This window comes from Macaca mulatta, chromosome 19, assembly GCF_049350105.2.
Source record: "Macaca mulatta isolate MMU2019108-1 chromosome 19, T2T-MMU8v2.0, whole genome shotgun sequence".
Classification (NCBI taxonomy): domain Eukaryota; kingdom Metazoa; phylum Chordata; class Mammalia; order Primates; family Cercopithecidae; genus Macaca; species Macaca mulatta.
In genome coordinates, this window is record NC_133424.1 from 21,611,599 (window position 1) to 21,624,200 (window position 12,602).

Below are 12,602 nucleotides of genomic sequence, written 5' to 3' on the forward strand. Positions count from 1 at the left end.
AGACCAACCTGGCCAAGATGGTTAAATCCTGTCCCTACTAAAAATACAAAAATTAGGCATGGAGGTGGGTGACTGTAATCCTAGCTACTCAGGAGGCTGAGGCAGAGAATTGCTTGAACCTGGGAGGTGGAGTTTGCAGTGAGCTGAGATCATGCCACTGCACTTCAACTTCAGCCTGGATGACAGAGCAAGACTCCATCTCAAAAAAAAAAAAAAAGATAAATAAGAAATCTAAAATTTATGTTTTTAATTTTACAAAAATAAAAAATACATCTATTATAAGAGAACATCTTGAGCCAGGCGTGCTGGCTCACGCCTTTAATCTCAACACTTTGGGAGGCCAAGGCAGGTGGATCACAAGGTCAGGGGTTCAAGACCAGCCTGGCCAACATGGTGAAACCCCATCTCTACTAAAAATACAAAAATACAAAAATTAGCTGGGCATGGTGGTGGGCAACTGGGATTACAGGCGTGAGCCACCACGCCTGGCTGACATCTGCTATCATCTTAACTGCTCTATAAGCCTGCTGAATCACAGGGCCATAGGAGCAATCACTGTTGTTTACATGCTTTTGTCAGGCAGTTCTTATGAACCTGCAAATGTTATTCCCAACCACGTAAAATAATGCACCAACATGCATTATTTTACGTTTTATTCAATAGGGAAAAGCCCCACGTTTTTGCTTCCAACCATCATGATCATAAAGAAATAGTCCCAGTTCCCTGATAACTCTGCTTTCCCACCCCTGCATGAGACAGCCTTTGTGAGGCCCCTCCATGGCCTACCTTGCTCTTGTTTCTGGTGCAAGTGTATTAAACACCTTTTAATGGCATTCAACTTTCATTTATGAATTAAGATCCAAGCTAAATTCAAGAAACCCTGTTGCTGTGCTTTGTTACCAGAAATAATATGGGGTTAGGCCGGGTGTGGTGGCTTATGCCTGTAACGCCAACAAAGGGTGGTGGGAAACTGAGGCAGTGGATCATTTGAGGCCAGGGGTTCAAGACCAACCTGGTCAACACAGCAAAACCCCGTCTCTACTAAAAATACAAAAATTAGCCAGATATGGTGGTGGGCAACTGTAATCCCAGCTACATGGCAGGCTGAGATAGGAGAATCACTTGAACCTGGGAGGTGGAGGTTGCAGTGAGCCGAGATTGCACCACTGCACTCCTGCTTAGGCAACAGTGCAAGACTCTGTCCAATAAAAAAAAGGTAATTGACAGTTTCATAAAAATAACAATTTGTAGGCTGCTCTAGGAAGCATAGATATTTTATATTCATTCTTCAAATCCATAAGCATACAATTTTAAAAATTTATTTGCATTGTCTCTGATTACTTTCAGTAATGTTCTGTCGTTCTTTTTTTTTGAGACGGAGTCTCGCTCTGTCGCCCAGGCTAGAGTGCAGTGGTGCGATCTCGGCTCACTGCAAGCTCCGCCTCCCGGGTTCACGCCATTCTCCTGCCTCAGCCTCCTGAGTAGCTGGGACTACAGGCGCCCGCCACCGCGCCCAGCTAATTTTTTGTATTTTTAGTAGAGACGGGGTTTCACCGTGGTCTCGATCTCCTGACCTTGTGATCCACCCGCCTCGGCCTCCCAAAGTGTGGGATTACAGGCGTGAGCCACTGCGCCCGGCTTTTTTTTTTTTTTTTTTTTTTAAGTCAGAGTTTCGCTCTTGCCGCCCAGGCTGGAGGGCAATGGTGCGATCTCGGCTCACCGCAACCTCCACCTCCACCTTCCATGCTCAAGCGATTCTCCTGGCTCAGCCTCCCGAGTAGTTGGGATTACAGGCATATGCCACCACGCCTGGCTAATTTTGTATTTTTAGTAGAGATGGCGTTAATCCACATTGGTCCGGCTTGTCTCGAACTCCCGACACACTCCATAATTTTCTTACACCTAAGGTTTGTCTTTAGATTAATAAATATTTAACTCTGTATAAATCAAAACTAAAAGTCTGTATGTGTTTGCAGGCAGACAGGCCACATGTTCAAAGAAAAACATATAAGAAATTTGAAAAATGTATTAAGAATTTAACAATGAATTTTATTTATACTCATATAGAATTTTTATTATGACCATAAAAATAACCCTGTAGTAAATAACAATTTAATTGTACATTTTAAATTTTTTTTTTTAAAAAGTGTAGAATTGGATTGTAAAATGTAGGATAAATGCTACAGGTGAAGGATGCCTCACTTAACGCTGATGATATTATTATATATTGTATTCCTGTATTAAAATATGCCATATATTGCATAAATATATACTAATGCAGCCACCAAAATTAAAATAAATTTAACTGATTAAAAACAGAATAAAAATTTAACCTACAGAAACAATATTCTTTAACTTATTTGCAGTTGAAAGCCACTGACAAAAAAAAATCACAAGAGATGTTATTCTATTATCTTACTCAACAGTATATTGTTACCATCTTTTACCTATATCCTTGAGTAAGGTGAAACAGGTTAAAGTTTGTGGCATAATAACACTTCATTGTGGCCGGGCGCGGTGGCTCAAGCCTGTAATCCCAGCACTTTGGGAGGCCGAGACGGGCGGATCACGAGGTCAGGAGATCGAGACCAGCCTGGCTAACACGGTGAAACCCCGTCTCTACTAAAAAATACAAAAAAAAACTAGCCAGGCGAGGTGGTGGGCGCCTGTAGTCCCAGCTACTCGGGAGGCTGAGGCAGGAGAATGGTGTGAACCCGGGAGGCGGAGCTTGCAGTGAGTTGAGATCCGGCCACTGCACTCCAGCCTGGGCAACAAAGTGAGACTCTGTCTCAAAAAAAAAAAAAAAAAAGAAAAAAAAACACTTCATTGAATGCATAATAGTATTTAACATGTTAAAAATGTTGAATTAAACTATTAACTTCACACATAATCTAAAATTTATAAATGTACTGCATTTTATTATATAAAAGTATAATTAGACCAGGCTCAGTGGCTCACGCCTATAATCCCAGCACTTTGGGAGGCCAAAGTGGGCAGATCACCTGAGGTTGGCAGTTCGAGACCAGCCTGACCAACATGGAAAAACCCTGTTTCTACTAAAAATTCAAAATTAGCCAGGTGTGGTGGCACATGCCTGTAATCTCAGCTACTCAGGAGGCTGAGGCATGAGAATCACTTGAACCTGGGAGGCAGAGGTTGCAGTGAGCCAGAGATTGTGCCAATGCACTCCAGCCTGGGCAACAAGATCAAAACTCTGTCTCAAAAAAAAAAAAAGTACAAGTAGTACAATAATATATTACTCATTTAATTTTAAATAAAATTAAACATGTTTTCTTCTCATGATAATGCAGATTACTCTGAATACCTACCTCATGCATCACTCAATATTATAGGTTATAAGAGCCTCTCCACTTAGATTTTTGTTATGCATCTTACATTTTAATGTCTTTACTTTTCTATAGAAAAGGTAATAAATAGTGCCCACCTAATAAAAAAGAATGCCTTGCCAGGCATGGTGGCTCACACCTGTAATCCCAACACTTTGGGAGATTGAAGCAGGCAGATGATGACGTCAGGAGTTTGAGACCAGCCTGGCCAACATGGTGAAACCCCATCTTTACTAAAAATACAAAAATTAGCTGGGTGTGGTGGCAGGCGCCTGTAATCCCATCTACTCAGTAGGCTGAGGCAGGAGAATCACCTGAAACTGGAAGTGATGGTAGTGAGCCAAGATCATGCCACTGCACTCCTGCCTGGGCAAAAGAGTGAAACTCCATCTTAAAAAAACAAAACAAAAAGAATCTCTCATATCTTTGATGCAGCAACAACTGATCCCATGCTTTCACATGTGACTCCAATAGGAATGAAGAAACAGCAGGAAATAATTTCAGAGTTGAATGATATCATTATTCACTTTTCAAAAAATCTGTAATATTTTTCAAGAAATATACTTGGAATGTAATTATAACTCAGCAAAAAACTTCTGATTCTCTGAAAGTTACATACAAATAATATCTCTGCCAACTTTAGTTTTAGATTTCCTATACTCAGCAGTCTGATTTAGATTATCTGAAATGTCAGTGCCTTACATACTTCTACCATAAATTCTGATATTTGCATGGACTTAATTATGGATTAAATTTTTTTTACATTTATTGCATCTGCAAAAATATACTCCAGTATGAAGTCTCTGTTGTTTTCTAAGCTGTCGTTTTTGAAAAAGTGTTTTTCCAAATGTATTACATTTGCACAATTTTTCTTCAATATGAATTCCCTGACGTTTGGCTTTGATGGAACTTTGTTCCATAGAAGGAATCTCAGATAAGACTTTTTAAAAGCCAAACCCAGTCATGGATTTGTACCATCAAATACTTGAGTTGGGTGAATTTCTCTCCCCTTAAGGTTCCAAGATAAACCTGGGGCTCCTAAGTTTGTCAGAAAGTTATCTTCTTTGCTTACAGAAATCCTGACCTGTGGTAAGTAAAAATATCATAGTACAGGGACTATGTAGACGAGATTTGAATCCGGTTTTCCCAAGGGGCTTTTAATTGGCTCCATAAATCAAGTTTGATTCCTTAAAAAAAGAACATCATTCCAGTCAAAGTGTTACTAAAATAACCAGTTTCTCCAATTGTGTCCTGTTACTTATAAAAACCAGATTCTTGGCAGGGCATGGTGGCTCATGCCTGTAATCACAGCACTTTGGGAGGTCAAGATAGGCGAATCATGAGGTCAAGAGATCAAGACCATAGTGGCCAACATGGGGAAACCCCATCTCTGCTAAAAATATAAAAAATTAGCTGGGCGTGGTGGCACTCGCCTGCAGTCCCAGCTACCTGGGAGGCCAAGGCAGGAGGATCACCTGAACCTGGGAGGCAGAGGTTGCAGCGAGCCAAGATCGTGCCACCATACTCTAGCCTAGTGACAGAGTGAGACTCTGTCTCAAAAAATAAATAAATAACACAACAAACAACAAAAAGATTCTTATTGCACTTATGCAAATAAATGTATTGCCACAAGTTAAGAATACTCACAAATAGTTTCCAAATTCTAGAGAAATCAAGTAGAGAGAATCAAATATGCTTTAAATTTTGTTCACAGGAGTATACTAACTTGTTAAAAGCTGTAAATAGATCAAAAGGTAGGTTTCCTTGACTCAGAAAACAAAAGAAAGGATCAGCAACATTTTAAGTAAAAAGTCAAAAATACAGGCTGGTCATGGTGGCTCACGCCTGTAATCCCAACACTTTGGGAGGCCGAGGCAGGCAGATCATGAGGTCAGGAGTTTGAAACCAGCCTGACCAACATGGTGAAATCCCATCTTTACTAAAAAGACAAAAATTAGCTGGGCGTGGTGGCATGCATCTGTAATTCAGCCAAGATCACACCACTGGACTCCACCCTGGGGGACAGAGTGAGACCCCAACTCAAAAAAAGAAAAAAGATTACTTCAGTCTTCTATTAGTTCAGTACATGCACTTAATCCTTGTTCTGCTTCATATTCATGAACACTTCAGCTCTCCATGAGTTCTGAATTTTTTTCCTCTACTCTGATGTCACAATCTCCAAAGTTATTAGAAACTTGCATTCAAGAACACCTGTTAGAGTTTTATAGCTGATTATAAAACCACCTTCTAAAGAGGACCAAAACAATACAACAATTGTCTGTTAATGACAAAAAGTCTTAAGGCAACCAAAGGCAAAGACACAATTGACAAGGAAATTTGTTACCTCTGTGGCAATAATTTAACATAATTATAATTACTGCTAATAATGTACACTGAGTCATATAAGAATTATAGGAGTTTCCCATGATTTTGGAACAAATATCAATAATATATTTATACAAACACAGCCCAAAAAAAAACAAACAACATTTCATATTCAACAATGCTCTCTGTATAATTTTTATAAGAAATAAAGCTGGGTGCGGTGGCTCATGCCTGTAATCCCAGCACTTTGGGAGGCCGAGGCTGGTGGATCACCTGAGGTTAGGAGTTCAAGACCACCTTGATCAACATGGAGAAATGCCATCTGTACTAAAAATACAAAATTAGCCGGGCATGGTGGCACATGCCTGTAATCCCAGCTGCTCAGGAGGCTGAGGCAGGAGAATTGTTTGAACCCAGGAGGCAGAGGTTGCGGTGAGCCAGAGATCACGCCATTGCACTCCAGCCTGGGCAACAAGAGTGGAACTCCATCTCAAAAAAAAAAAAAAAAAGAAAGAAAAGAAATAAGCAAAATTATGTCATTTTTAAATGTTAGGGACATAATATTTTAAAGGATTAATTAGGTAAGAAAAATACATAATTTATAATTTGATTTTGGAAAGTTTGATGGAACTTTGTTCCGCAGAAAGAATCTCAGTCAAATATCAAAGGTTTAAAACACTTGATGTCATAGGTCATTGTAAAATAAGTCATTAATTTGACCAAAGTGATAAAGATTTCAAAAACAAAAAAGGAAAAAAAACCTTCATTCTTCGGGAGAGAAGACTTAATTTTCCAAACAATAATCTCCAATAAAACAGCATAAAGCCAATTAAATTTGTTTTTCAAAATGTTATGAACAATCTATAAAAATCTGATCTTGACCATAAGATATAACTTCTATAAGCCTTTATTAAGGAGTTGGTTAATGCTTCAAGAAAACTTTGTTAATCTAACACTGGGGCCCCTATTCTGGTCTTACATCAGTGTGCTTTTGACATTAATGATTAATTTACAGAAAAACAGAACTTATTTTATCTCTCAAAATCAGTTCTTACAATCTCACATGCCCACCTCTTTTGTGATAGTCTCTGGGCCTTGAGGAGTTGAAGAGCTTTAATTTCATCTCATCTGCTGAGAAGGTGGCTCATGGTTGGGCTATTTTCATCTAGGAGAGTATTCCAGGCCAGACCCCACTTAACCTAAAATAATAAAAAAGGTCAGAATCTAATTTGAAAATAATCTATTTAAGTTCAGATATTAAGGATGGCCACCAAATAACACATGTAAGTAGCCCTGAATATATATTCCAATTACTAGCCATTACAAGCCGGTCTTTTTTGAAACAATGCAAAGGCAGTTTCTAAGTTGTTTACCAAGAACTGACATTAAAATTATTGGTAAATTGATTGGGTATTGATTGGCTATATATATTTCTTTGTTTTTATATATTTTATGAAAAAAGAAAGAATGGTTGAGGCAGCTAGTCAGAAACAAAATGTCTTTAAACAATTGCCCCTGTGCACAGATGTGGGGTAAGATTGAAGTCTCATAGTCTCATCTCTCTAGGCTTGATAAATTGTGCAGAACTCAAAGAGCTGAGACTGCTCTGAGCTATTTTTCTCACTGCCTTGCTCAGGACACATAAACCCCTTAGGTGGGCAGATCACCTAAGGTCAGGAGTTCAAGACCAGACTGGCAAAAATGGTGAAACCCTGTCTCTACTAAAAATTAAAAAAGGCTGGGCATGGTGGCTCATGCCTGTAATCCCAGAACTTTGGGAGGCCAAGGCAGGCAGATCACTTGAGGTCAGGAGTTCGCAACCAGCCTGGCCAACATGGTGAAACTCTGTCTCTACCAAAAATACAAAAATTAGCCAGGTGTGGTGGCGGGTGCCCGTAATCCCAGCTACTCGAGAGGCTGAGGCAGAGAAATGCTTGAACCCAGGAGGGGAAGGTTGCAGTGAGCCGAGATTGCACCACGGTACTGCAGCCTGGGTGACAAAGTGAGACTCTGTCTCAAAAAAAAAAAAAAATTAGGCATGGTAGTGCATGCCTGCAGTCCCAGCTACTTGGGAGGCCAAGGCAGGAGAATTGTTGGAACCTGGGAGGCAGAGGTTGCAGTGAGCCAAGATTGTGCCACTGCACTCCAGCCTGGGTGGCAGAGTGAGACTCTGTCTCAAAAAAAAAAAAAAAAAGAAAAAGAAAAGCAATAGTTGTGGGATTCAGGAGAATGGAAAGACCAATGGGTGAGACAAGAGAATTTCATTAAAGTGGCCACTGGCTCAGTGGATTCACATCAAAAAGGCTGAGCCCCGAACAAAGATGAAGCTTGGCTTTTAAGCATGCAGTGGCATGAAACTCAGAAGGCGGGCTTAGCATGCTTACAGAAGCAGAACAAAGGCAGTTAATCAAACAGTGAAAGATATGTGACTCAAACATGTCTAGTGACCCCTGCTGGGCTGCTCAGCAGACTCTCAGCAGATGGTCACCATCTTAGGTTTGCTCAGGTATGTCTTGTGACCTTCGCAGTGTTGCACCGATGGAAAATAGGAACTTACAAAATCTTTACAAACTTACAGAAATAGTTAACGAGAGCAAAGAAATGCTGGTCTTGTAAGGAGTCTCAAGAGAGTGAAGCTGATAAGAACTTGTTATTCTCATCCCTGTTCCTGGAGTCCATTCCTTCTGGGCTCTGCCTGGCTTTGCAGATAACATTATCTTAGCCCTAGCAGGCCCTTGGAGTGAGTCAACCCAGTACAGGGAGGAACTCAGGTTTTTCTCCTTTCAATTTCTGCTTTACTCGAACACAGAATATTATTTTATAAATAACTACTTAGTAATTATTTAGAAATCACTAATCACTTTACTAATATACTGCATATATTAGTGTTTTGTTTTGTTTTATTTTGTTTTGAGATGGAGCCTCACTCTGTTGCCCAGGCTAGAGTACAGTGGCGTGATCTCGGCTCACTGCAACCACCTCCTCCCAGGTTTAAGCGATTCTCCTGCCTCGGTCTCCCAAGTAGCTAGGATTACAGGTGCAAGCCACCACATCAAGCTAATTTTTTATAGTTTTCGTAGAAACAGGGTTTCATCATGTTGGCCAGGCTGGTCTTGAACTTCTGACCTTGTGATCCGCCCATCTCAGCCTCCCAAAGTGCTGGGATTACAGGTGTGAGCCACCAAGCCCAGCCTATACTGTATATATTGTAAGTCATATCCCAGAAAGAGATAATACAATTAGATAAAACAGCATAGGTAAGAATTCTATTTTTTATTTTCTCATCATAAGGCATCCAGATCACACACTTTAATTTATGCCCCACACTCTCTAATGACTACCACATACAGCAAAAAAGTATATCTGCTGATTATCAAACTTTTTTCTCTCTAATGAAGCTTTTCAGGTCACTGATGCTGAGTCTGGAGAAAAGAACAATGGTTCCCATCAAGAGGGTGGAAAAATAAAATATAAGCCAGGCACGGTGGCTCACCCAGCACTTTGGGAGGCCACGGCGGGCAGATCATGAGGTCATGAGATCAAGACCATCCTGGTTAACACGGTGAAACCCCGTCTCTACTAAAAATACCAAAAATTAGCCAGGCGTGGTGGCACATGCCTGTAGTCCCAGCTACTCGGGAAGCTGAGGCACGAGGATCACTTGAACCCGGGAGGTGGAGGTTGCAGTGAGCCGAGATCAAGCCACTGCACTCCAGCCTGGCCAACAGAGCAAGACTCTGTTTAAAAAAAAAATAAAAAAGAAAAAGAAAATATAATACACTTGGTTCAATTTGAATTTAAGGTGAATTATAAGTTGTCATTTGTATAAATATATCCCAATAATTGTTTACATGTATTATACACCAATATGTAAATATTGCATAGGTATACTAAAAAGTTATTTGCTGTTTATTCCAAATTTAAATGTAACTGTGCCTTCTGTATTTTTATTTGGTGAATCTGCCACATCTACCATAGAAACACTATAATATGGAACATGTTACAAACATGGGAAAACAGAATAAAAAAAATTAAAGGTCATATAGGGGTCAGGTACTGTGGCTCATGTCTGTAATTCATGCATTTTGGTAGGTAAAAGTGGGAGGATCACTTGAGGACAGGAGTTTGAGACCCGCCTGGGCAACATAATGAGACACCATCTCTACAAAAAAAAATTTTTTAACTAGCCAGTGTAGAGGTGTGTACCTGTAGTCCCAGTTACTAAGGAGGCTGACAGCTAAGAAATTTGAGGTTGGATTGAGCAATGATTGTGACACTAAACTCTGGCCAAGATGACAGAGCTGTCTAAAAATACACACACACACACACACATGTGCAAAATATAACACTTTTTTTTTTTTTTTTTGAGAACGCAGTCCTGCTCTGTCGCCTAGGCTGGAGTGCAGTGGTGCAATCTCGGCTCACTGCAACCTCCGCCTCCCGGGTTCAAGTGATTCTCCTGCCTCAGCCTCCTGAGTAACTGGGATTACAGGCGTGCACCATCACACCGGCTAATTTTTGTATTTTTAGTAGAGACGGGGTTTCTCCATGTTGGTCAGGCTGGTCTCAAACTCCTGACCTCGTGACCTGCCTGCCTGGGCCTCCCAAAGTGCTGGGATTACAGGCATGAGCCACTACACCTGCCAACACCTTTTTTAAAGCTTGCAATTTCTTTTATGTTAGTGTCTCTGTGCATCACTGTGACATATAGATTAGAAACAGAGTAACTGTGTCCAATATGGAATTTGAGAGAAAATAGAAATATATCATTTATACTTCAACTATCCTGATAAGGATCAGGGAAGGGCTCTGCCCTCTAACTTTATCTCTCTTAAATGCATGTAAAGGCAGAGTTTTTAACACAAGCAACATTCTCTAATATTTAGGCACATACACATTTTCTACTGATCATGTTTTTTGAGATTTTTATGCCCTGGTAGACCACAAATAGATAATCTCTGTCAACATTATTTTGTTAATTTGCATTCTCAACTAATCCTGATTACATGCTCTCTTGTCTTTTATTTTACAGAGACACAGATGCTAGAAAACACTATTTCTACAAAATGCAGAAAAGGCAAATATAAATGTCAACATTTAAAAGTCACATTTATGAGCCGGGCGCAGTGACTCGCACCTGTAATCCCAGCAATTTGGGAGGCTGAGGCGGGCGGATCACCTGAGGTTGGGAGTTCGAGACCACCCTGACCAACATGGAGAAACCCCGTCTCTACTAAAAATACAAAATTAGCCAGGTGTGGTAGTGCATGCCTGTAATCCCAGCTGCTCTGCTTGGGAGGCTGAGGGAGGAGAATTGCTTGAACCCAGGAGGTGGAGGTTGCAGTGAGCCAGAGATTGCGCCACTGCACTCCAGCCTGGGCAACAAGAGCAAAACTCTGTCTCAAAAAAAAAAAAAAAGTCACATTAATGAACATATATTTTAATTACAGAATTACAATTTTAAACTTTCAAAGGAAATGATAAGGACAAAATATAGAGGCTATTTTTACAATAAAAAATTATCTAGTCTCCATATTTTGCAAGTTATTCTCTCATCACCAAACAATCTCACCTAAACTAATATACAACCAATTTTACAAATTTAGAACTTAATTAATTAATTTTTTTTTTTTTTTGAGATGGAGTTTCACTCTTGTTGCCCAAGCTGGAGTGCAATGGTGAGATCTCGGCTTACTGTAACCTCCGCCTCCCGGGTTCAAACGATTCTCCCAGTAGAGTTTCCAAGTAGCTGGGATTACAGGCACGCGCCACCACGCCCAGCTAACTTTTTGTATTTTTAGTAGAAATGTGGTTTCACCATGTTAGCCAGGCTGATCTCGAGCTCCTGACCTCAGGTGATCCTCCTGCCTCGGCTTCCCAAAGTGCTGGGATTATAGGCGTGAGCCACTGCGCCTGGCCAGAACTTTTTTTTTTTTGAGACAGAGTTTTATTCTTGTCGCCCAGGTTGGAGTGCAGTGGTGCGATCAGCAGCACGATTTCCACTCACTGCAACCTCCCCTGCCAGGGTTCAAGCAATTCTCCTGCCTAAGCCTCTGGAGTAGCTGGGATTACAGGCACCTGCCACCACACCCAGCTGATTTGTATTTTTAGTAGATGTTGGCCAGGCTAGTCTTGAACTCCTGACCTCAAGTGAGCCACCCATCTCGGCCTCCCAAAGTGCTGGGATTACACGTGTGAGCCACCATGCCTGGCCAGTTTAGAACTTTTACAAAATGAAATAATAAAACTGAATTATTTAAGACAATATGAACAAGTATAATAAATATTACAAGTCCCCATTCAGATAAACTTGTTTTTTTTTTTTTTTTTTTTTTTTTTTGAGACGGAGTTTCACTCTGTCACCCCAGCTGAAGTGCAGTGGTGCCATCTTGGCTCACTGCAGCCTCCACCTCCCCAGCTCAGGTAATTCTCTTCTCTCAGCCTCCCAAGTAGCTGGGACTACAGGCACATGCCATCATGCCCAGCTAATTTTTGTATCTTTAGGCGAGATGGGGTTTCACCATATTGGCCAGGCTGGTCTCGAACTCCTAACCTCAAGTAATCCACCCGCCTCAGCCTCCCAGACTGCTGGGATTACAGGCGTAAGCCACATTGCCCGGCCCATTCAGATAAAGTTTTATTAACTCTATGAAGATTTGCTAAATGGCAAATATGACATTTTCAAATAGTTTTGTGATGTCCAGAAAAAATAATATATTAGGAATTTTCATAACAAAATAAGACAAAATGATACTTGTGATATTATTACAAAATATTTTCATTTCATGTATATCATAAATTTAATAAATCTTAAAATATTATAAATATGCTACAGGTTCTCAAAACTGAAAAAAAAAGCAAAATAACTAAATCATTCAAAATTGGCTCTTTTTTTTGTTTTAAAAGTAAAGCTGAAGGCTAATCATATGG

General features: G+C 40.3%; 1 protein-coding gene across 1 annotated transcript in view; it reads left to right on the top strand.

The window, feature by feature from the left end:
- Positions 1-12,602, top strand: part of LOC693611 (uncharacterized) — a 156,593-nt gene that overhangs the window by 55,737 nt on the left and 88,254 nt on the right. Inside the window, 1 exon segment of the mRNA XM_077978581.1 lies at positions 57-68. Coding sequence (XP_077834707.1) covers positions 57-68 — 12 coding nt within the window.